Source organism: Hyaena hyaena, unplaced genomic scaffold, assembly GCF_003009895.1.
Source record: "Hyaena hyaena isolate Hyena2069 unplaced genomic scaffold, ASM300989v1 scaffold_1734, whole genome shotgun sequence".
In the NCBI taxonomy this organism is placed as follows: domain Eukaryota; kingdom Metazoa; phylum Chordata; class Mammalia; order Carnivora; family Hyaenidae; genus Hyaena; species Hyaena hyaena.
In genome coordinates, this window is record NW_024082354.1 from 36,311 (window position 1) to 61,417 (window position 25,107).

Below are 25,107 nucleotides of genomic sequence, written 5' to 3' on the forward strand. Positions count from 1 at the left end.
GGGCTCGAGGAGATGGATTTCAGGTGGGACTGGTGACAAAGCCCCTCTATCTACCCAGGGCTGCCAGCACCCTCCCCCAGTTCCTCTCCCACACTGACAGATGGAAGACACAAAGAGGGGTGGCCCAGCAAGGGCAGACCACACAGAGAAGTGGGGGCCCCTGGTTGGTTTCGAGTCATGATCTCACGGTTGGTGGGTTCGAGCCCCACATTGGACTCCACACAGACAGTGGGGAGCCTGCTTGGGATTCTTTCTCTCTCCCTCTCTCTCTGCTCCTCCTGTTCTTGCACATACACTCTCTCTCTCTCAAAAAAAAAAAAAAAAAATTATAAAACAAGAGAGAAGTGGCTGGGAGGGAAATGCATGGCTGTCAGCCCCTCTGGCCAAAGTTCCAGCCAGCTGCCATTTCAGCCACCTGGGCACCCAAAAGGAGAAAAAACAGGCTACCTCCTGAAAGCCTTAATCCTTTATTTAGAAGGGGGGGAAAAAAAAGGCAAGGCCTCCTTGGTCCTTCATCTTCCTCTCCAGGACGTCTCTCTGAATCATGCTGCACATGCCACAGGACAGATTGCACATTCCAAGGCTTGCTGGTCTTTATCAAATCAATACGTAGAATCAGGGCCTCGACTCCATGACGGAAGGACTTTGTGGTTTAACCAGGTTGTTTGCAGAGAGACTGAAACTCCGGCAAAACGGAGTAAATCAATGACCTCTATGTCACATCAAAGTCAGGCTCTGGGAAGGAGGGTGCCCAGGGGGAGGGGTGCTGAGAGATCTAGGGGACTGCTGTGACCATCACATACTGGAATGTCCCCAGGGCAGGGATGGGGTTGGAGACCAGACTCTGGTCCTCAAGGAGCAGCTGGGGAGGGGCACCTGGGCGGCTCAGTCGGTTGAGCATCCAACTTCGGCTCCAGTTATGATCTCACAGTTCGTGAGATCGAATCCTATGTTGGGCTCTGTGGATCCTATCTCCCTCTGTACCACTACCCCTCTACCACCTGTATTCTCTCTCTCTCAAAAACAAACATTAAAAAAAAAAGAAAGGAGCAGCTGGGGAGACTCAGTGTGGAGAAGAGCCATCCTGGGGAACCCAGGTTGGCTAGGCTGGCACTGGTCGTGGGGTGGGTGGCAGCAGGGGCTGTGGGCTCCAAGGGCAGAGGCAGAACCGTCAGAGGGAGGTAGTCCTCACAAGCAGAGCCAGAGCCCAGTAAACAGCTGCCAAGCGCCCCAGCTCTTGCAGAGAATCCTGCGCCCCACCACTAGGAGGCCCGCATCCAGGGAGGGTTCAGAAGCACCCCACGTCTAGCAGAGCCCACGCTCATTACCTGAGACACGATGACAAGCTTGCCAGTCTCTGCGTCCACGGCCTGCACCACCCCGGACACGGTGCCATTGCCGACGGCCAGCCCCCGCACCAGCCCGGCACCGTTTACCACAGCAACGCTCTCGTTGCTGATGGAGAAGAGGATGTTAGACTGGGGCTGGGGGCCACCCTCTGAGGTGATCTGGGGTGGGGAGAAAGAGCAGTGCCCGTGAGCCCCTGCCTCATCCTCAGAGGCAAGGGCGCCCACGCCCCAGCGCTCCCCATCTTAGCCCTCTGACTCCCCATGAGGCGGGCATGCCCAGAGCAAGGCAGGGGCCACAGGCAGGGGCAGGTGGGCATGCAGCCTTCGGTTCCTACCTGCATCATAGCCCCAATAATCAGCGTCACTTTCCTGGGTATCAACCTAAATGGGGGAAAGACCTGCGTGTAGAGACACAAGAGAGAAGGGACCGTCATGTTCCAAGCTCATTATGCTGGGCAGAATTCACCTGAACATTTACAGGGAAAGGGATACACGGCGCCTGCACATCCCTCCTCTGCGAGGGGGGACTGGTGAGGGCCTGGTGTCCTGACTAGCTCTGGGGGAGCCTGAGCCTCCCACCCCCCACCGGGACTTCAGCCACCCGTGGGCCTGAGGATCTGTGTTTTTCGGGGGCATGTTTTGTTGTTTACGACGAGGCTTCATGCCACCAGATGTGAAACGCCATGAAAATAAAGACATTTACTCACATGGGACCCCTGCTTAGCGCAGTGGCTCTCATGGCATGGTCCCCTTACTAGCAGCACCTGTGTCACTGGGCAGTCATTAGAAATACACATTCTCCAGCCTACCCCAGTCTGTGGGATCAGAATGGGCTGGGGAAGGGAGGGAGGTCCTGAAATCTGGGTGTTAACAAGCCCTCCAGGGGATTCTGATGCACATCAAAGTTTACATTCTGTGCCTCCAAGATTTTCCCTTTCACTGAATCTCCAATTTCTACGGATAAATTGCCTGAGAACAGTGCTCTACTTTGATGCCCTCAAAACTTCTCAGATGAAAAAAGAGGGGGGAGGGGGGTCAAGGACAAGGCTGCCCTGGTCTCTGCAGCATAAAAGCCCAATGTCATCCTCGCACCCCTGCCTGGCAGGAGCATAGGAAGCGCCTGTGCAGTGAACGCATGTGCCGGCCAGCCAAGGGGCTGCTTTCTGCATCAGGGTTAGTCTCCGTAGGGGTGAGGTATTTATAGGTAGAAATGGATTCTTCTTCACCAGGAGAAAGGAGCCCTTCCATCTAGAGGCATAAACCACAACCACTGGCTCCAGAACAGTTTAAAAGAAAGCCCATCAACCCCTGTGTGGACCAGACCTATGGATTTGGCCATGGCTGCCTCGGCCCCAGGGGACTGGGAAGCTTCAGTGAAAACCTAATGCCACAAGACAAGTCCCAAGGCACATACTGAGGTGACTGTGGGCACCTCAGAGCTCCCTCATTTGGGACCTGCTTGCTCTGGGATCTCCCATGGCAGAAGTCTGGTGCCTCTACGGGCAGATTCAGACCGACCGTTGAGATGCATTTCTGCACAGGAGCCTAAAACTGCCCACGAGCCTAAATCTGCCCACAGCTCCTTTTTGGGACTTAAGGGTTTCAAGGGTGTTCTTCCACTCCCGGCTGTGTGACAAGCGGCTCCCCTTCTCTGAGTCACATCCTACCCCGCTCTGTCCCAGAGGGAGGTAAAAGTCACTCAGGTCCCTCCGTCTGGAGCTGCCTCCCCAGATCCCTGGGGCTGGTGATGGCTCCCTTTTTAATCGGAGGATAACGCCGGGCATCGAACTGAGCATGGTTTCTCCACAGCAGCCTCCTGGGCTACCCCCGTAACTCCTAGCCCATCACAAACATGACACACTTCCCACTCAGCGCATTCATGCAGCAAGGGCTGGACTGGTCCCACACAGTGGGAAGAGAAACGGCTTTACCTCAATCTGCTGTGGGGCTGAGCTGAGTCGCTGTCCAGCTTTATCACTCACAGTTGCGGTGAGGCTGGTCTGGCCAATGGCCACACCGTGGACACGGAACGTGGCGGTGTAGTTATCCGGGGCTTCGTCGAGGACCCTGGAACAGAGGGAGGGGCTGGGACTTCTCCCCGGGACCTGCCAGTCCTGTCCCTGAGATGCCTCTGTCTGACCCCTGGGAGGACTCACACCAACGTGATGATCTGGGAGGCTGCTCGGAGCTTCAGGTCCATAAAGGCAAAGTATTTGGCCAGGAAGGGCTTCTTGTGAAAGTCCAGCACCCGGACGTATGCCTTGACCGTCTTTCCAATCTCCACCTGCATTGTGGGGGACAGAAATGCAGGGTAGCCTTTGAATGACCAATTTCATCATCTACTGTCCCCTAAGGCTTTCTGTAGGAGTATCATCTACCTCAAACCCACAGACCTAGTTTGAACTGCAGACAATCAGCCAATCAACAGATGAAAATTGATTAAGTGCTTACTGTATACAAAGGGCTTTGGGGATACTTAAATGTATATATTACACTCTCCGTTCTTAAAAAACCAAGAGTCTAGTTAGAGCAATAAGACACAGCCGGAATGGCATATAGTAGGAAGTCAATAAGTGCTCACTGACCGAATAGCTCAGATCTGGCACCATATACTACATACAGTAAGAACTTTAAGATACAAAGAGTCAGAAATGCTTAGTGAAGTAATAGAAGTCTGATACGCAAATTACCGGTGGAGATAAGAGAGAAGGAACATTTGAGGCACCGTGAGAGACTATTGGCTTTTGAAACACTCTAAACTGCTTGAACAACAAAGTGTGAAAAAACACTATGAGCTTGAAGCAACTTATACGGGGGTGGGTGGGGGGGCGTGTACAGGGACTCAGAAACCAGGATTGAAAAAGCAAAGGGTATGAGGAAAGTAAGTCCCACAGAAATACTGTTCTCCCCATTTCTGCAAATCAGCAACAAGGGGCCTTTTAGGAAGTGGCTACTGACCTTGTCAACCACGCGGACGTACAGCTCCTGGATGTCTGAGACGTGAATGTCGGCCTTTGCCGGGGCTGGGAAGGTCAGGCACAGGTCATGGATCATGAGGGTAGACATGCCCGGGAGCAGAGGATACACCTGAAAGGTTGGGGTGGAGCTTAGTCCTAGCTGCTCATGGCATCAGCCCATTGCCCACAGGACACCATCTCCAGAAGATGGGTGGACTGGGGCTCAGAAGCAGCAGACGAGGAAAATCCTAACCCTAGGATTGCCCTGCCCACCTCTCATTATGAACCCCCACTGCCAGCCAAGGGAAGTGCTCAAAATGTAAACTGATAGAACTGGGATGGAGCTCAGAGAGCATTTACTTCAATTTGGTACAATTTACGAGAAGGAGGAAATGGAAGCTCAAAGCAGGGCATTCCGTGGCCATGGGGCACAAAGCAATTTGGAGGTAGAAGGGGGATTCCAATCCAGGATTTCCTGGCTCCCGGGCAAGCCACCTGCCCCTGCAACTCTGGTGACAGAGGAGTGTCATGCATGACACAGCTCCTTTCTAAACAAAGCTCTCACTCGGAAGTCCAAATCTGACCTTGCAGAATCTCAGAACCTCCAAAGAAACCCTAGAGGCCACCACAGTCTCAAGTTAAGTGCTCTGTGAGTCTCGTGCATCCCAACATTCATCTCAGCGCCAGCTGTGTTTGAAGTAGAGGCCTTGTGGACATTCTGAGTGGACGGACATACCCAGGTGACTGTGTTCTGGTCTTCACTGCAAAGAAACCCCCCCCCCCCGCCCCATTTTAAACCTCCTTCTTTCCCTATCTGCATCCAGGGACCACACATTCAGAAGCATCTCTCCCCTAACAAACTGCACCACACAGTCAATCGCCCATGCTGCACACGCACTTGCAGTGATATGCTCTACTGCTTAGGCATGTATCTCAACTAGGGGGTATGGGGCTGGGCGGGTGGGGGCAAGCCACAGAGCTGGGGGTGAGTCCAGAGGGGTGCTTCCCATCTCTGACCCTGGCTTAGCTGCCTGCAGTTTGTGGTGTTATAGTCGGGGGGGCGGGAGAGGTGTTTACAGTGAATGGTTCAGTGCTTGCCAAGCTAGAATTTCAATATCAAGAACCAGTGGGGGAAATAGAAAGCAGATTTCTGAGCCTAATGAGACAGCCAAATATGATCACATCACACCCAGGTTAAAGTCCTTCAAAGGATGGGGCACCCGGTTGCTCAGTTGGTTAACCATCGGACTTCAGCTCAGGTCATGATCTCACAGTTCATGGGTTCAAACCCCACATCAGGCTCTCTGCTGCCAGCTTGGAGCCTGGAGCCTGCTTTGCATTCTGTGTGTGTGTCTCTCTCTCTGCCCCTCCCCTGATTGCTCTTTCTCTCAAAAATAAATAAGCATTAAATTTTTTTTTAAATCCTTCAAAGACTGCCCAGAGAGTGAGTCCAATCAGCACGTCCTGTAAGAACGTGGCACGAGCTGGCCCTTGCCCATGGCTCTAATGTCACTGCAAACCATGATGCCTCACTGCTGTCAAGCTCCAGCCACAGTTCTGTTCCGTTCTTCAAGGCCAGCTGCCACCTGCCTGCCTGTGGACCACACAGCCCACCCTAACAGTCTGGGGCTCTTCCCCTGTACCCTGTCCTCACCTGGTGCCTCCTGCTCATCCTCAGGCCCCTCCCTGCTCAAGCTTCCCCCCTGAGGAAAGTCCTCCCTGACCAGACAGCTAAGACTTCTTTGCTACTTCTGCTCATGTCTCCTAGTACAGTATTACTGCTTATAATTCGGCCATGATGGAGACCACAGTATAGTGTCCATCCTCCACAAGGCTGTCTTCTCGCCAGCTGTAGCCTCGGGGACGACCCTGGCATTTGGAACAGCATCAAGGAACACGTACTGATGAGGTCAAGATCCAGGGTCATGGCTCTAGGTCACTGCAGTTATGGCCAAGAAACATGAGGCTGCGGCCTGTTTCCCTCGCTTTACTTTTAGCTTTGTGAAACACTAGACATTCTAGGGGGGAAAAAAGGCTGCAAACCCCATGTACCCACAACTCTTTGAGATGTGCTGACTGTGATCCAACTCCTTCAATACACATATGTGTGGGAGCCCGACAGTGACCACAAGAAAGCGTGGTTAGGGACGCGGGGATGTGCCTGCACACGGGGCTCCCTGCCTGGGCAAAGCATGCCTGCAAACAGGATGCTCTGCCAGGAGGCCTGCACACAATATTCAAGTTTAATGGTCTGCTCGCAAACGAGGGAACATGCCCTCCTTAGAAGTAAGGAGAAGGCTGGAATTGTGAGCAGGCCTCTTAGTAAACATGTTGTGGTCGCTTCCTCCCTTTGCTCCCCCCGTCCTTGAAATGTGTTTGGCTACTTGACCTTAATTGGTAAAGGAATGCATCTTGTAGGTTTCAGTTTGTATCCAGTTACCGGGGTATAAAATAAACCGCAAGAGGGGCTTGCGTAGAATTGTTCCTCTGGCCGGAGTTGTGTCTGTGTCTGTCTTTTGTGTGTGTCTTGTCCTTTGTGTCATTTCATCCATAACACATATGGGCAAACTGAGGCCCACACCGATGGGAGACACCTGTCTCCACAGACAGGTAAAGGCCAAGGCCGACCACAAGAGAGATGTAAAAAAAAAAATATAAAAGCAAATAACAAAAAACAAAAAACCCTCAACTGTCCTATAAGGACCCAAGCCATCAAAACTGATGCAAAAAGAAACAATGTAAATCGACCTGTGATAAACGGAGAGACTATATTTGTAACCCAAAAACTACCCACAAAGAGAAGATGATGGCCCAATGGCTTCACCGGTGAGTTCTACCACACATTTAAAAGTAATTATTAGCAGGGCACCTGGGTGGCTCACTTGGCTGAGTGTCCGACTTCAGCTCAGGTCATGACCTCACGATTTATGAGTTTGACCCTGCATCGGGCTCACTGCTGTCAGCTTGGAGCCTGCTTCTGCTCCCCTGTCCCTCTCTTGCTCTGCCTCTCCCCTGCTCTCTCTTTTGAAAATGAATAAACGTTTATTTTTAAAAGAAAAGTAATTATTACCCAGTCTACATAATTACTACCAAGCCTACACAAGTCCTCTTCCAAACATGAGAAGGAAGGACACTTCTAAGGCATTCTGTGAGGCCGATGTTAGCCTGACACCCAAAATGGACAAAAAAAATCACAGAAGAGAAAAGCACAGACCAGTATCTCTCACGACTATGAACACAAACCCATCAAAATATCAGAAAACGGAAATCAGTTACATATATAAAGACTTATATATCAAAATCAAGTAGTGCTTGTCCCGAGAATGCAATGCAGATGGTTTAACATCTGAAAGGTAATTGGAACCATACATCCTAACAATAGAATAAGAAACAAAAATAAGTCATTATTTCAAGAGACATAGAAAAAGCGTTTGACAAAATAAACATTCTTTGGTGTATGTGTGTGTAAGAGCAGGGAGGAGACGGCTCACACGTCCGGGTCTCCTTTGTGAGGTGATGAAAATGCCCCAAAACTGACTGTGGTCATGGTGGCACCTGCCTGTGAATGTACTAAACACACTGAATCACACACTTTAAATAGGTGAATGGTCTGGTACAGGAATTAGACCACAAGAAAGCTGTTGTTACAAATAACAGAAAGGGGCGCCTGGGTGGCTCAGTCGGTTGAGCACTGGACTCTTGATGTCAGCTCAGGTCATGATCTCAGGGTTGTGGGATTGAGCCCCGCCCTGGGCTCTGCACTGAGCATGGAGCCTGCTTGGGATTCTCTCTCTCTCTCTGTCTCTCTCTGCCCCTCACCCCAGCTTGTGCACTTTCTGTCTCTCAAAAACAAAAATAAGAACATTTTTAAAAATCACAGGCCACTAGAGTCTCACTGGCGGCTATCCCTGAGACACAGTCTCTGCTTTCAACTCTGCCACAGTCCCCACCAAGCCCTATTACTCTCCCACACGGAAACTAAGCCTCAGGTGCCACGCGGCACGGCCCTCCCAGGTACGTTCCTCATGGGAAACCCTGCTCGTGTCCCTCACTTACGTTCCACCTGTCCCACTCCAGAGGCAAATAACTTGCGATGCCTGTGTCAAGATGGTCAGTGAATGCAAACAGCAGCCCTAAGATGGCACAGTGGCAATTTAATGACACTACTTGGGTGTCGTGTCTTTGTTCTTGGCCGCCTGCATTTATAACTTCCGGTAGCAGTGACCCGTTCTCTGACACATTCCGTAGTAAATTTATTTTAAAGGACGTTCAGTTTCCACGACTGCAAAATAACTCATTTTGCAGATCTGTAGACATTGCGGATACTGGGGTTTGTTTTACTCTTTGCTATTACTATAGAACTACTAAAAAAAAAAAATTTAAGCAACTGCAGTGCTCTGCAAAGAGAGAATGGGACAGCACAAAAATAATCAGCCAGCCTACAGAGAAACATCGGGGGTGGGGGAGAGGGGGAACTAATGGTGTAACCAGTGACCAAAGCAAAATATTACATTCTTCCATATCGCAGGCAGGCTTGGCTAAGTCCGTATTTGCACGAATAGAGAGACGGTCAGGAAAGGTATATAGAAAGACACAAAAAGCAGATACATCTTTCAAAAGCAACCTTCCTGGGGTGCCTGGGGAGCTCAGTCAGTTCAGTGTCCAATTCTTGATTTCAGCTCAGGTCACAATCGCACAGTTCATGGGATCGAGCCCTGCATTGGCCTCTGTGCGAACAGTGCAGGGCCTGCTTGAGATTCTGGCTCCAACCCTGCTTTCTCTCTTTCCTCTCTCCCTCTCGCAAAATAAATAAATAAGCTTTATTTACAAAAAGCAATCTTCCTTATGGTTGTTATAGTCGTGCTTATACAATAATGTTTTATTTTATTATTATTTTTAATTTTTTTATTATGTCTTTATTTTTCACAGAGAGACACACAGAGACAGAGCGTGAGCGGGGGAGGGGCAGAGAGAGAGGGAGACACAGAATCCGAAGCAGGCTCCAGGCTCTGAGCTAGCTGTCAGCACAGAGCTGGATGCGGGGCTTGAACCCAAGAACTGTGAGATCATGACCTGAGCCAAAGTTGGATGCTTAACTGACTGAGCCACCCAGGCACTCCAATAATGTTTTAATAAAAGATTGATTGAAAGGAAACCACTAGCTAACTAATAGAGTGGGTAGTTTGTAGATGGAACAAAAGTCACAAAGTTCGCTCACAAATGAAAGTTTGACAAACAACTTTGAATCGGAGATTCCAAAGACCGTACTGTCATGGTTAAGTGCCTGCTTCTGAAACAACCACTCCGATAACCCCAAGGCCGCCCGACCAGGAATGACGAGGACTGTGGAGATGGGCCTGCACTCACCGTGGCCACGCCCCTAGCCTCCTGATAGGCCACCTTGATGATGTCTGTGGTGCTGGTGTTGAGGAAGAAGTAGCCAGAGCCTTCTCTGATGTGCAGCTCCGCCTGCAAAGAAGGAGGGCCTGGGTGTCAGAGGCAAGGCCCCCTGCCACCCTCGTAGGTCATACCCAGGTGGCAGGTAGAAAGGACCATACCTGCACTTCGGGGTGGTTGTAGATGGTCACCTCTTCTGGGCTCACCCTCACATCCTCCACCAGGATGAGCTCTATGGAGGCTGACACAGGCGTGAGAGGGTCGTGCTGAAGGGGTGAAGCAGTGCTGTTAAATCCAGGGGCAATGGCCCAACCCTGGCCAGTCTGCGGGTCTCCCCCAACTCTGGCCTGAAAGAGCAGAACTAGAAACCCCAGGTCCTGGTGTCACGCACAGGCGCTTGCTATGTCGGGACACAGGCCCCAGTAAAACCATCATGCTTGGAGCCCAGGATGCCTTGAGGCATCCAGGAATTCTGCCAGGCCCCGTGAGAGTGGTGATTCACCACCCCCCCCCCAGGAAAGTGGCGGTGCACAGCCAACGACCTGCTGTAGCGCCCTGTGTGAGGGACGGGGACATGGGCAAACAACCAAGGCGCGGAGGGGAGGGGCGTGGAGGCGTCCTCACGGTGGGCTCACAGGGGAAGCAGCACAGCCCTCACCCCCTGGGTGGTGCCCATATCTGTGTGTGATGCTGCCGTGTGTCCTTCCAGGGAGACTGTTGGACCCGACCCAGGCCTGTACTCATGCGCGTGAGCCCCTAACCCGAGCCCAAGCCTGGGCTAGCCCTGGGGATTCGACAACTGTCCTCAGGCAATGATGCAAACTTAATCAAATGTCAGGATTAAAGTAAAGGAATGGCCTGGGTCAGAGTACAGGCCGGGCTGTGACAGCCGTGAAGGGCCAGGTGGGGCCCTTCCAGCTATTATCTGCTGCCTTTGCTCTATTCAAAACCCAAGTTGGGGTGTATATCATTCAGCAGAGCCACTCTTGGGGGCCCTTCCATGCACCCACTTGCCACCCAAGAGCAGTGCCTCTGCTGGGGCCCATGAGATGCTGGGGCAGGGAGGGGAGGGTCAGCAAGCCTTGACCCAAGTGTATGCAGATGGTGGTAACAGCGTGTATGTGGAGGGGTCTCTGTTCCATAGCAGGGGGAGCACAGGGGGAGACCACGAGGAGCGCAGGGGATCTGAGGCCTTGGGCGGCTACTCTGTGCCTGGGGCTCAGGGACTGCTTCGCAGAGGCTGACACTGGGCCAGGCCTAACAAACAGGAGGCCCCGTGGTGGCAAGGAGGAAGGGAGCGAAGGCACAGCATTACAGGCAGTGGGCACTGCAGCTGCAAAGGCACAGAGGCCAAGCCTCCTGGGCACATCCTTGGGTGGGGTCTGAGGTCAGGGCCAGACCACCTGAATGCCCGGCGTGTGGGGCTGGTGGCCGGCGGGAGGGCAGGTGTTCGATGCAGGGAGGGGTCAGTGAACAGAGGGAGCAAGGGGGCTCCGGATACTGGGACACCGAGCAGGACGTGGGCAGAGGTGGGGGGCATCCCCACCACCAGTGGGCCCGGGGACATACCGGCTGCGCCACTCTGGCCGTGCTGAGGTGGGACTGCTGGTAGCTAGTCGCTGTGGCAGAGATGGCCGTGGTCCCCGAAGCCTCATGGACCGAGATGGCCTGCAAGCCTGAGTCCAGGGAGAGGAAAACGGATGTCGGGTTTTTGCCTGGGCAGCAGCGCCCCTCTCCTTGTGATCTGCACTTTATAATCTGCACAGCCCTGAAACCACATCACTGGGTCTGCTAAAACTGTATACACCATAAGAGGTAGTGGGCCCTGAGCTAAAGTGCCACAACGCAGCTTTGGGGGTGGGGGGGGACGCTGAGGGGTCTGCAAGGGCAGTGTGGCTCTGAGTGGCACGGGTCTCGGAGGCTGGCTGATCTGTACGACCTGGGCTGTTTCCCTGTCCCTGAAAGAGGGATTCCGGCTCCTGCCTCACAGAATGTCTGCATAGGATCAAAGCAGGGTAGTGAGCTTGAGTCCTTTCCATCCCATCCTGGATAAAGGGGAGCCTCAGACAAAAGCTCCCAGTGGCTGCCAGCCCTCCTCAGCACCCCCATCATCTGCCTGGGGTTTCACGACACCCCATCCTCCCGACCTGGGCCATCAGGCTCACCGTGCAGCCTCTTCTGGCCGCTCCCGTCATCCCGAGCCACCAGCTGCATGGGCAGGTCAAGGTTGATGCTGGCCAGCAACGGCCAGGTCGACTCCCACTGGATGTTCAGAGAGCTGAAATTGTCGAATCTGCGGCCCTGCTGGTCGTAGGCGGCCAGGTCCAGCAGGGGGTTGCGGTGACTGGAGACTGGGACCTGCAGGAAGCAAAAGTCAGACATCAGGGCCAAGTCCAGGCCTGGGCGTGGCCACTCTTGACCATGCGACACACCCTGAACCTGGATGATGTTCAGGGGGCGCTCCCTGGATCCTGGTGATGGAGGGGGCAGGTCACTAATGACTGCTGCCCAGAAGTCAAGATGCTTCACAGCCTGGTCCAGCCTGTGGTCCTCAAGGGGGACAAGTATGCTCCTTCAGGGGGGCCTTGAGGATATATGAAAGCATTTTTGATTTTTTTATCTGGGTTGGGGTGCAACAGGCATCTAGTGGATAGAGGTCAGGGATGTTGCCTAACACCCTATAACGCACAGGGGAGCCCTCAAGAAGTAAGCATCTGGCCCCAAAGGTCAGGAGTGCCAAGGCCCTATCCTAGAGCCTCCCCACTCCAACCTAGCACCCCCCACCCCCCAGCCAGGCTGCTCTCTCCTTCCTCTCTGGCCTTATCTTTCCAAATCCTTGCTACCTCCTCCCTGCCCCACGCACCCGGAGCCCCTCCAAGAGGAACCCCGCCCCTGCCCGGTTTGACAGGAGCATCAGAGCCACTTAGCTGCAAGGCTCCTTGTAGAACCAAGTTCTCCCCTGACCCTTACATATCCCAGTGAAATGGGAGCAGCTATCCCCACATTAAGGGTGAGGAAGCAGAGTCCCAGGGAAGAAAACGAACAAATCAGAGGCGACGCAGCGAGTGAGTGGTGCACCCTTTGGAGGTCAGCTCCAAACCCTGAGTGACTAACTGCTCTTCCGTTACCTCTTGTTCCCCAAGTAAACCCGCCCCTGGGAGCCCAAGCCAAGTTGCCCTCCTTCCTCCCAGATGCCGGTTCATCCCAATGGCAGGGGCGCAGGTGAAGCAGGGACCCTGAGTCCACTGACACCCCAGTCCTGATGCCTGGATGGGAACCACGGCCTCTCCCCACCCAGGCGAGCTGCCCACTGCCCACAGCCTTAGTTTCTCCATCTGTGAAGTGAGGGTCACAACAGAGCCCAGCCCCCATGGCTCTGTTTTAAACAAGGGTCATATAGGGGTGCCTGGGTGGCTTAGTCGGTTAAGCGTCCGACTTTCGCTTAGGTCATGATCTCACGGTTCGTGGGTTCGAGCCCCGCGTCGGGCTCTGTGCTGACAGCCAGCTCAGAGCCTGGAGCCTGTTTCCAATTCTGTGTCTCCCTCTCTCTCTGACCCTCCCCTACTCATGCTGTCTCTCTCTCTCCTAGAAATAAATAAAACATTAAAAATTAAAAAAAAATAAACAAGGGTCATATGAGAGCATTCATTAGAAAGAGGCCAGTTCCCTGTGACCCACGTGCAGGCAGGGGCATGAGCGGTCTTGCCTGGTTCTCCCCCATGCACGGGGCCAGGAGCGAGGGCTGGCAGGCTCCCTGTGACCCACTTGCAGGCAGGGGCTGGGGCAGTCGTGCCTGATTCTCCGCGCGCACGGGGCCAGGACTGAGGACTGGGCTTCGTTGGCCTTTACAAGTTAAGAGTGACTGTCTTACTTGCTTTGACCTGTGAAAGGTAAAACAGGACTTAAAACAATTCTGGGGGGAAGGCTTTAAAGGCCAGGGCACAACCCGTTGGGGTGTGCCACCTCCTTCTCTCCGCAGCAGAGCCCGGCCCTGTCTAACATGCCAGCTGCCCCCCAACTACACCATGGAAGGATGGGAACGGAGACCTGAAGCCGGGCCCCCGCCACCGTGATGCACACACAGGACAGGCGAGAGGTGAACTGTGCTATGTGAAGCCCCTGGGGTACGTGCTGGCTCGTTCCTGCAGCCTCACCTCGTCTGTCCACGCCGATGCTGGCACCAAGCTACTGAGAGGCACCACGAGGGCTCTGCCCCAAGTCCTCCGAGCTCCCTTGCTCCCAGAGAACACTGAACCCAAGCATGCGGCAAATGTTTAGTGCAGGTCAGCCCCATCACCTGGGGTTGCCGTACTCAGTCAGGAGCTAGAACTACAGCTGGGACGAAAGTGGCTCCACGCTTTACCCCAGATGCAACTTGGGTAGAAAACTCATGCCCTTTGCTCCCCCCGTGCTCCCAGGGAAGGATGTTAACAGTCTGTACCAAGGATGCCTGGATCTTTCCAGTGGGCGTCTGAGGGAACATTATCCCCATTTTACAAATAGGCAGGCGGAGCCTCAGAGACATTAAGCAAGCTGCCTGAAGTCACATAGGACTGGGGGTGGAACTCTCCTGGTCTGATTTCTAAAGCCCACAGGCCTCCCCTGCGACTGTGCAGCCTCCCCTGATCATGACGCTTCCCCCGGGTACACCAGCCAGGCCGAGGCTACATCCAAGTCCCTGCTAATCAGTCCCCTGGCACGCAGCTGGTGCTTGGCCACAGTGAGCTGAACACAGAATGACCTGTGCAGAGGGCTGGGGACAGGCCGGAGCCTGGCTCCACTTTGTCACTCTGACGGGGCAACTCCATTCTGCTGTCTGGCCTTGCCGATTATTTACTCAGCAAAGACATCTCAGGCAGCCTCTGGCTTGGGAGAGGCATAAAATTAAATTTATACTGCGCCCAGGACTCATGCACGGATATATCTTTCTCAAGGTCCCCGAGCGAGATCATAAATCACGCGGGCCATGCCTGCTCGGCTCATGGCTTCTGGAACTCCTGGGCTGATAGATCACGCGGCAATTCTGTTTCAAGTCTATTATTTCCTGGCGAGATCTACGACATGCGCGAGCCAATTCAGACCCATACTCTGCTGCCTTGACTGTCATCCTTCTGTCAAGAGAGACAACCCTGGGCTGACCCAGAGATCACAGCGAACAGCCAGCCAGACACTGCTCACAGGGCAAATGTCCCACGCGTCAAGACAGGGAAGATGCACGTGGATCTGCTTGGCTGTTTCTCTGAAAATAAGGTCTGGCCAACCTGGAGTTGAATGGACTAGAGCTGAGGTGAGGCAGACTGTCCTACGAAGGGGCACCTGTTTGCCAGGTCTGCACAGCCCACACCCCCGCTTTCTTCAGCAGCACCCTGCGTGGCTCCTTCAAGACATCCGAGCCTGTAAGACTAGGAGGCAGATGCCACAGGGACACGGGCACGGCGTGCTAGTCTCTGTGTTCATCTATCTGTCCCATCTACTGAGCGCCTGCCACCAGCTGGGGGCTTTTCTAGAAACTTTCAGAGAATAAGGTAAATGTGTAAATTCACAGCATTAGATGATGTTCAGCACTTGGGGGCAGGGGAGCGGGGAACCAGAATATGAAATGTTGAAGGAAGGGAGAAACTTCAGGTCTAAAGGCTGAGGACCTCTGCTCCGCCCACAAGGGGTAATGTTTGAATAAAGAACTGATGGGGACCGGGAGGGAGGTGTGGGGACACAGAGGGGAGAGAAGGCAGAGGGGCAGCAGGTCGGGGGCACATGCAGACAGGGCATCCATGCACAGGTGGAGCGGGGTGGCAGATTACCAGGGACCGCCACTCAGACACCGCAGATTACAGGAGGGGCTTCTGCTCTGGGGAGCGGGAAGCTCCTGGGTGGGTCTAAGCAGAGGATCACGTACAAAGTGTTACATTTACCACTCCCAGTGCCTTCTGTCCACTCATGCTTCTCTACAATCCACTGGGGCCACTGTCACCCACTGTCATCCAAGGAGAAGTGCAGGCCCAGCTGTCAGCCCCTACTGATGTCACCTGCTATTTGGCTGGTGACCACATCTGGAGAACCAGCAGGGTGCCTTTTCCAAAAGTCCAGACTTAGCAGGACCATAGTAAAGGGTCAATTTGCTAAATACATAAAAGCGATTTCCAATGTGAAGCTTTCAGGACATTCACCTCAATGGTCCCCAGAGTCGGGGGGAAGAAAAGTCCTGAACACACAGATTTTCCAGCTCGAGAATGAAGGCCATCATCTGCTCTGTGCCAGTAACACCCAGGCCTGAGGTAGGAGTAAATGTGGCATCATGAGGACAAGCCTCCAGAGGGGCTCTGAGCTCAGGGCCATTTCTCCTCACCTGTCTAGAGGGAACACAGGTAAGTACACATTGCTTGGCCCCCATGGCGTAGGTGGGAGTGTCCCAAGGCTGGGCATAAAGTGTCCTCATTTGGATCTGATGCCGTGAAGGCACTGACCCATTAGGGACCAGCATCGGGAGTAGTAGAGGGGTTCGCATGCCCAGGGACCTCAGAGCTGAGCGATCAGGAGAGAGGAAGAAGCTCACCAGAACAGCAGGAAGAAAAGCCAACTAACCTCGCAGGGGACATGGAGGCCAACAGCCACATGCCAGACAGGCAGGAATGGCCCGAGGCCCTAGATGCTGGAGTCTGGGGCCTCCCACAGAGCTTCACAGAAATGTGCTTTGACCACACACAAAGCTGTCCTCTCCTCCGTCACTCATGGGGATCCAAACCCCAAATCTCTCTTCCCCAAATCAGAAGAGGCCACCGCATAGACAGCTTCTGAAAGTTTCCGTCAGGTGCAGAGAGGATATGTGCTGAGTGCTCTCGGGGGGGCAAAGAGGTGAGGGACTTGCACCCCCAGAACAGGGCCCTCAGGAACTACCGAGGCAGGGCCAGATGGACATGGTGCCTTGAGGAGCCGACCACGGGGCCGGGCTGGGAGAAGAGAAGCAGCTGTGGGGGCTGCAGAGGGGCACTGTGTGCACCGCTGGGCAGCTCTGGGGCCTCCAGGACCCAGCCCACCTCTGAGCCTTGTGGGCAAACTCATGAAAGGGATGCAACAAGCCCAGCATCACAGATGGTCCCAGTGACGGGGGACAAGGCACACGTGGAGAGCTCCTAGCACACACACCTGCTCTCATTATTGCCCAGGCAGCAGGGATGCAGAGACCCCAGGCTAGCCTCAGGGCCTTTGCATGTGCTGTTCTACCTACATGGAACACCCTTACCTCAGCTCTTCTTGGCCAGCATCTCCTGACACAGTATGTGCTCTCCTCACAGAGGCCTTTCCTGACCGCTCGAAGCGGCCTCCCTGCATCCCGCCTCACTTGCTCCACAGCGGTTCCTGCCCGCTGTGGGCCTCCTGAGCTCCTATCTGTTACCTCCATGGGGCAGGTATCTCATTTATCTGGGGTACTTTTGTATTCTAGAACCCCGAACTCTGTGCCCAGCACAGAGAAGGCGCTCAACAGATACATGGTGAAGGAATGCAGGGAAAGAAACCTGCCTAGACTCCGCCTCTGAGAAGGGGCTGGGGACAGGGGCTGGCCAGGGGGTGTCCGTACCCCTGACCCTGAACCGGAGGGCTTCTAAGATATCCACAGGTGTTGTCTGGTCTCTGGGTGTCCTGGCATGGAGGGCTAGGCTGGCTGCAAGCCCAGGTGGACCAGACCTGTGGGCTTCACCTTCCATCCCTGCTTGTCACACTTTCTCCCCCTCCCACATTTACATCTGAAACACAGCCCCCTGCCCCCTGCCCCCTACTCGTGGAGAACGCTGCAGGTGGTCACCTCCCCTTAGCAGCCCCCCTGACCACCCATACACTGCCCACAGACACCAGGCCCGAATCACAGAAGAAAATGAGTTTTGCCAACCACCAAGTACCACCCAGAGAGGGGAGCCGAGTCTGGGGCCAGAGATGCACTACTCCCACCTGGCCTTGGGGGAGTGTCCTCCCCTCTCTGGGTCTTCTGCGCCAGTACATGAAAGCAGGCACATTGCAGGGCTGGCTGAGCATGGGGTGGGGGTGGTGCTGCACTGACTGTCACCTTCACCGCCCCCTCGCCGCCCCCCGTGAGAAGTGCCCACTTACCACCTGCTTGTTCTGCTGCAGCAGTGGACATGACAGGTCCAGCTGGGGGCTGGCGTAGACGGGCATCAGGGTGAGCCTGGAGGGCGGGGCGCAGACGAACTTCACCACGGCAGGCTCCAGCGCAGGAAAGGGGTTAGTGACACTGGGCTTGTTCCCCACTGACAGGGCGATAACCTGGGAGGGCACAGGAGTAGTCAGGGTCCGAGTGCCTGCTCCACTGTGAGCCTAGCCTCCCCACCCAGCAACCTTGGACTCAGTTTGCTGCTCTGTGGAATGGGAAGATGAGAGCTCCCCCACCAGGAGTTACACAGGTCCAGTGACATGCATGTTGGGGAGTGCTCTGGCAACATGCAAGAGGCCTTCATGCAGCGGCTCCAGTGCCGAGGGAACACTCCAGGCCCCGTGAATGACACGCGGTTTCTTTAGGACACAGTGGTCCGGTGCAGAGCCCCTCACCCTTCCTGACCCTGAGCCAGGACAGAGGGCGTGTTCCAGGCTGACTTGCAGGCTTTCGGGCTCCACCCCAGAACCCCGAGGAACTGAGGCACAGGGCATGGGAGTGGAAGGTCCCAGAGGCACCTCCGTTCGGAGCCCCAACCCCTATAGCCCAGGGCACAGGACGTGGAGGAGCAAGCCTAGCCACGGAAAAGAAAGTTCTCTAGCTTAGATCTGGACCGAGTTTATTCTTATCATTTTATTATATTTCTTTTTTTATTAATTAAAAAAAAGAAAAAGACAAAGCCAGTGGGAAATAGGACCTCTCACTGTGTGTCCTTTCTGCTCACGCCAAAGGAGTGCCAGTGTGCAAGCTTCATGTGTGTGTTTTCACATCAGCTGACACTAGTACGTGTATGAGGGGATTCTCCCATTCCCCAGACATGTGTTCTCTCCCATCTTTTTTTTTTTTAATTTTAGAGGGAGAGGGAGGGAGGGGGAGAGAGGGAGGGAGGGAGAGAGAGAGAGAGAGAGAGAGCGAGAGAGCAGGGGAGAGGGGCAGAGGGAGAAAGAGAGAGAATGCTCCATGTAGAGCCTGACATGGGGCTCGATCCCATGACCCTGGGATCATGATCTGAGCTGAAAGAGATGGACACGCCAATGACTGAGCCCCCCAAGTGCCCTTCTCCTATCTTTCTTGGCTCACACTAGCCTCCCACCTCGCTTCGTGTGAGTGGCCCTGAGCCTCCAGGGTGCCAGGCACAGGGACCTGGTGGGTACCTGCCACTCTATCCAGCCCCCTCCAGCCCAGGTCACAGACGTATTGTGTTCAGTCTGCCCAGTTTCCTCTTTTTTTGTTTTCTGGTTTTCATTCAGTGTTGTAAAAAACAAAAATCAAGAAATTTCACAGGAAAATATAATATTGGGATTCTTGGCTTATCCTGAAACACCAAAAGCCATCTGCCGAATCCAGGCCAAGGCCACACTCATTTATAATATCTGCCTGGATCCCGGAAGCCTCAGGCTATGACCCCCGATCTCAAGCCATCCTCTGATTTGGTGGCAGGAAATGATGCAGCCCACAGGGAGAAGAGGTCCCCACAGCAGGGGAGAGGGGGTCGAGACTGGCTAGCCCTAGCAAAGCTGCCATGTGTCAGGAGGGTCCCAGCTGTTCACCCTGGTCGACCTGCCTGGATCCACTCAATCATTCCACCCCACTGAGTCTCAGTTTGCCTGTCTGTGAAAATGTGCTGTAAGCACAGCAGGGTGCTCTGGGAATGCAACTTTGCACCCCTTCCTTTGGGCACGGTGGGTCTAGGGATGGTCACGCTCTCACCTGCTCGCCCAAGGCCCGGCAGGTCACGAGGATCCAGTGTTGCTGGTAATTCCGGGAGGTGGAGGGCCCGAAGAGAGCCAGACTGATGCTGCCTGTGTCCTCAGGAGTGACGTTCCGGAAGAACTTGGAAGGCTCAAGGACCCAGGGTCTGGGACCTCCTTCGAACAGCATCTCCTTTGAGGAGCCAAGGGTCACCAAGGCGACGGAGGAGGGGTCTACAGCCTGTTGGGAAAGGGCAGGAAGGAGAGTCAGCCTTTCTCTGGGAGGTCTATGCAGGGCAGGCCTCACCCTGCTGCCGACTCGCCCCTGCAGAGGTCAGGAGGCTCCAACTCCTCTCTGAACTCGGTTTGCTCATCAGCAACACTACCAGTATGGTTGTCAAGATCAAAGGCATGAGTGCTCCGGGAAGAAGTGTGTCCTCACTCTCTGACATACTACTGGGGGGTGGAGGCTAAACGGACTTGTTTCTTCCGTGAAATAATCAGTGGAAGCCTTGAAAATACCCACAGCACTTGCCCCTGAACCCAGGAACTCCTCACCTGGAATCTACCGAACAAAAGAACAGTGAAGAGAGAAACAAGTTCATGCACAGAGTCGTTCTGTCATACCATTCCCTATTACAGCAAATCACAGGCAATGATCTAAAACCCACAGCATGAGGCTGCCTAAATATATGAGGGACATCCACACCACGGGAAGACATACAGGACCCTGACACAGTGTTTACAAAGAGCTGGATACAAAGCTGACTGTATAGTTTGGTCACAGCCATGTGGTTTTAAAAGGCATAAAGCAATCCTACAAAGAAATATCCCAGATGATGGAGGGAACTGCAGACAGCCTGTCCTTTTTACTCCACAGAGCCTCCCACATTTTCTACATCGTATGGATAAGCTTGGGGGGGGGGGGGGAGGGGACAAGACTTATTTGCCTGTTTTGTTCCCAGCACTTAGAACAGTGCCTGGCCCATAGCCGGTGCTCAATCATCATTTGTTGAAGGAAAGAGTGAACTTTAAGTCCTAAACGTACTCAATAAATAAAAACAAATTAAAATAATTTTTTAGGGAGCACCTGGGTGGTTCGCTCAGTTGGTTAAGCATCTGACTTCGGCTCAGATCTCACAGTTTGTGGGTTCAAGCCCCACTTCAGGTTCTGGGCTGACAGCTCAGAGTCTGGAACCTGCTTCGGATTCTGTGTCTCCCTCTCTCTCTGCCCCTTCCCTGCTTGTGCATGGGTACTCTCTCTCTCTCTTTCTCTCAGAAATAAATGAAAGCCTTACTCCTTGGCTCCTTGCTGGGGATTACCTCATTTCCTGCTCTAGAGGGTGTCACTGAGGTGGCCCCAGCTACTGACTTACCAGCCAGCTTCCCTGTTGGACCCCTCACTCTACCCTCCTAAGGACTGCCAGATGTCCCTCTGAAAGCACAGATGTGACCACATCACTCCTGCATTAAACCATTCTGCAGCACCTCGGAAGAAAGGCTTCGTTAGCCCGGGATTTGGGCTCTCCCAAGCTAGCCTTCACCTCATCTCTCCTAGTCTCACCTTCAGACTAGCTCTCACCTCCCCTTACCCACTCCTTCCTCCAAGAAGCCCCTGCTTCACCCAGTGACATCCAGCCTGTCAGGGCGGACAGCTCATTCTCTGGTCCCTGCCTTGCCTCATGTCCGCATACTGCAAGGAAGTGACTGGTCTGGGGGTCTATCTCCCTGATCAGCCTCAGGGCTCATTAAAGGTAGGGTGTGTTTTCTTCTATAACCACAGCAGTCAAACTGTATGAGAAATAAAAAACCTAGAGAAAACAAAAATATATTTTTTATAGTTTATTTATTTTTGAGGCAGAGAGAGACAGAGCATGAGCTGGGGAGGGATAGAGAGAGAGGGAGACACAGAATCTGAAGCAGGCTCCAGGCTCTGAGTGGTCAGCACAGAGCCCGATGTGGGGCTCAAACCCATGAACCGTGAGATCATGACCTGAGCCGAAGTCGGACACTTAACCGACTAAGCCACCCAGGAGCCCCACAAAAACATTTTTTAAAAAAAGACAGGGGAAATTATAATGACCCTATGATACTATTTCTTAACTGTGTGATTAGCAAGAATCTAAAAGTCTGAGCACACACTCTGCTGATAAGTCTCTAGGGAAATGTGCCCTTTTTGAAAAAAATTAGTTATTCATTTTTTACTTAACTTTTTGAGATATAATTGACATATAACATTGTATTGGTTTCAGATGTACAGCATAACAATTTGATATTTGTATATACAGTTGACCTTTGAACTCCGCAGGGGTTAGGGGCACTGACCCACTCAGCAATCAAAAGTCCACATGTAACTCTTGACCACCCTGAAAAAGGATGGACGTTAGACTTCTAAGTAGCTTTCTTTTTTTTTAGGTTTTATTTATTTATTTTGAGAGAGAAGGGTGGCGGAGGGCGGAGGGGGACAGAGAATCTCAAGCAGGCTCTGCATTGTCAGCACAGAGCCCGACGCAGGGCTCGAACCCATGAACCGTGAGATCATGACTGAGCCGAAGTCAGACGCTGAACTGACTGAGCCACCCAGACGCCCTGTGTACTTCCTGATTTCAGCTTGACAATGATAGGGAGCGGGAGCTATTCCAAAAGCTATGCTGACTGATCAGGGTTTAAACAAATTTCTTTTTAAGTTTTATGTTTGAGAGAGAGAGAGAGAGCGAGCAAGCGAGCGAGCAGGAGAGGGGCAGAGAGAGACGGAGAAAGAATCCAAAGCAGGCTCTAGGCTTCGAGCTGTCAGCACAGATACAGGGCTTGCACTCAGGAGCAGTGAGCTCATGACCTGAGCCAAAGTCAGACACTTACTGACAGAGCCCCCAAGGCACCACACCAATCATGTTTTAATACAAATCTGCCAGAGCAGCTGAGTTATTGGCATCACGGGGAGAGGCGGGCTCACCTTGAGGGGCAGGTAGGCAGCGATGGTGATCCGGGCACTCAGGTGGACATGGCCATGTTTGTAGGTCACGACGAGTGTGGTGTAGCCCTGCGCCTCTGCCCTTACCTTGACCCCGCTGCAGTGCTCAGACCCTGGCCGCAGCCTCCCTGGAAGGAGAAAACCAAACCGTCCCTGTGAACTTGCTTTTGCCAAGAAAAACATGACAGGTTGACAGCTCCTCCTTCATCCTGGGCTTGATACACAATCCAACTTTTTTAACTTAAAAATCTGAAGTATAATTCCCATACCAAAAACATGCTTATCGTAGGCATACGATTCACAATAATTTTTTCCCCCGCACAAACGGAACACACCATGTATCTAGAGAAACACGATGACCTGTATCCCTGAATCTCCCATACATCTTTCTGGTCACTAGCTCTTCCCCAAAGGAAAACCAATGTCACCTGACTTGTAACAGCTTAATTTCACTGGCCTATATTTTACATGAAGGGAATCACTAAGCATAACTCCTTTGGGTCTGTCCTCTTAAGCTCAACAGTGGTGGTGAAAGCTCCCCTTACACTCCTCACAATGTACATCTTTTACCCACATCTGTATATATGACTTCCCCACGTGAATCCATAGTGACTGGTTTTCCCATGCTGCTGCAAACATCTGGGCCATTTGCAGTGTGGGGCTTTGAAGCAGGGTGCTGCTATGCACACGTATGTGTGTTTTCTGGAGTGGACACATTTCGGCATTTCTGACGGGTGTCTCGTGAAGAGTCTGGTATGTTCTCCTCTAGTTCTGATTCCCCAGAGCATGGGTATGTTTCGTTTCTCATTATTGCCAAATATCTTCCTAGAATGGTTGTATCAAGTTATACCGTTACTAGGAGCTGCCCCAGGGCAGCTGCCTCCAAGGAAGGATAGGAAAGCAGTCTGCTTGGTGATGGGTCAGAGACATCACCTCCTTCCTCTACGCGGTTCCTGGTTCTCATGGCTCCACAAGTCGCCATGACTACGGCAGTAGCATTTGAAGCTTCCCAGCACCGCAGGTGACCCTGCAAACGCTTCTGCCAACCAAGCTTCCTGAACCCTGTCAAGATCGAGCGGTCGCTCCACAGCCAGCTAACGATCCCTACTGCCTGGACCCTGAGGTCGGAGCTCCTCACGATTCAGGACTCGATGGGTTCCCATGCCAGGACCACTGTATGTGCCCATGTCCCACCGACATGCCCCCTCCGGGCCCTGCCTGCAGAGACCCTTCCCACCTGTTACAGGAACAAACATCCTCCCTCATGGAATTGTCAGCCCTTGATCTTCTTCAACCACAAGAATCCCTTCCTTTCCCCAGCTCCATCTCTTAGGGGAGGATGGCTCCACGGTCAGTGTCAGACACACCCGGGTCTATCTCCCATCCTCACCTGTGCCCTTGGGTGACCGCAGGTGGCTAGGCAGTCCTTTGTCTCTTCATCCGACACATGGCCCAACCACAGCTCCCCCTCCCCTGAAGTCTGATGACTCACACACTCTGAGTGCTTCTTCCATACCCGACAGGGCTGACATTCCTTCAACTAACTGTCACTGCCACCATTACCACCAATATGGACCCCAAAACCCTGCAGGGCAGGCAAAAGAGGAAAGATCAAGGTGCACAGAGGGGTGGATGCTGCATGCCACCCAGGTGTCGGGATTCTGTCACCAGCCAAAATCCCTACGACAGTGGATACTGAGTACCTACTGCATTCCAGGCACTGTAATGGGCACTGGGACATGTTATTCTATTTAGGATGATACCCATTTTAGAGATGTGGCAACTGAGGGCTCTCAAAGCCCAGGAATAGGGTAGTTCACATGGTGGGCAAAAGCCAGACCAGACCACTGCTGATGGTGGACAAGGAAACAGATGCCATTCCTTATGCTATGACCGTCCTCCTGGCCGTCTCAAGCCCTTCATTTAGCCATCTGGGGTGGACCATGCTGAGAACTTACCCCGTGGTCTGGCGCCCACTCATCAGTGCTGGCTTACCTGGGAGCGGCTGGAACACACCCTGGTTCTCCACCTCAATCGCCAGGTCGAAATGGGAGCAGTCACTCAGAGTGACCACCTCATCGGCCCCACCAGGAATGAGGCCGTTGATCCGAAGTGGCAGCTCCAAGGTCTGGCCCACACGTGCCTCCACCTGGCACGGTGCGAACTCCATGCTGCTAGGCTCAATCACGTATACCTGGAGGACAGGGGCGTGGACTGGGGTCATCAGGCTCCACGGGAGAGGGAGGGTTCAGCCATCATGCACTGGGCACTGAGGACACGCCAGCGAGAAGACTGAGCTAGGAGGACATGTGTGCTGGGGACTGTGGTGAACTTGGGGACAAAGCAGTCAGGAGAGGCCCCTCTGATAAGGTGACACAGGAGCTCAGCCCTGAGAGTCATGTCAGAGGCAGCCAGACAGAGCGTAGGGGGAAAGCATTCCAGGAAGAATAGACAGCCAGTGCAAAGGTCCTGAGCCATGTACCAGCTCAGCTTGCTGGAGGGATATAAAGAAGGCCACAATACAGGGTGATGGAGGCATCCTCACCCACAGATGACACTTGTGTTAAGACAAAATTTG

General features: G+C 53.3%; 1 protein-coding gene across 1 annotated transcript in view; it reads right to left on the reverse strand.

Moving 5' to 3' along the window:
* Positions 1–25,107, reverse strand: part of NUP210 (nucleoporin 210) — an 89,364-nt gene that overhangs the window by 24,321 nt on the left and 39,936 nt on the right. The window contains exons 13-25 of the mRNA XM_039224703.1: positions 24,525–24,723; positions 22,512–22,657; positions 19,578–19,799; positions 17,807–17,980; positions 11,869–12,061; positions 11,273–11,379; positions 9,865–9,969; positions 9,674–9,775; positions 4,308–4,436; positions 3,506–3,633; positions 3,281–3,416; positions 1,685–1,747; positions 1,329–1,508 (exon numbers count right to left, since the gene is read on the reverse strand). Coding sequence (XP_039080634.1) covers positions 1,329–1,508; positions 1,685–1,747; positions 3,281–3,416; positions 3,506–3,633; positions 4,308–4,436; positions 9,674–9,775; positions 9,865–9,969; positions 11,273–11,379; positions 11,869–12,061; positions 17,807–17,980; positions 19,578–19,799; positions 22,512–22,657; positions 24,525–24,723 — 1,884 coding nt within the window. The remainder of the gene's footprint in view (positions 1–1,328; positions 1,509–1,684; positions 1,748–3,280; positions 3,417–3,505; positions 3,634–4,307; positions 4,437–9,673; positions 9,776–9,864; positions 9,970–11,272; positions 11,380–11,868; positions 12,062–17,806; positions 17,981–19,577; positions 19,800–22,511; positions 22,658–24,524; positions 24,724–25,107) is intronic.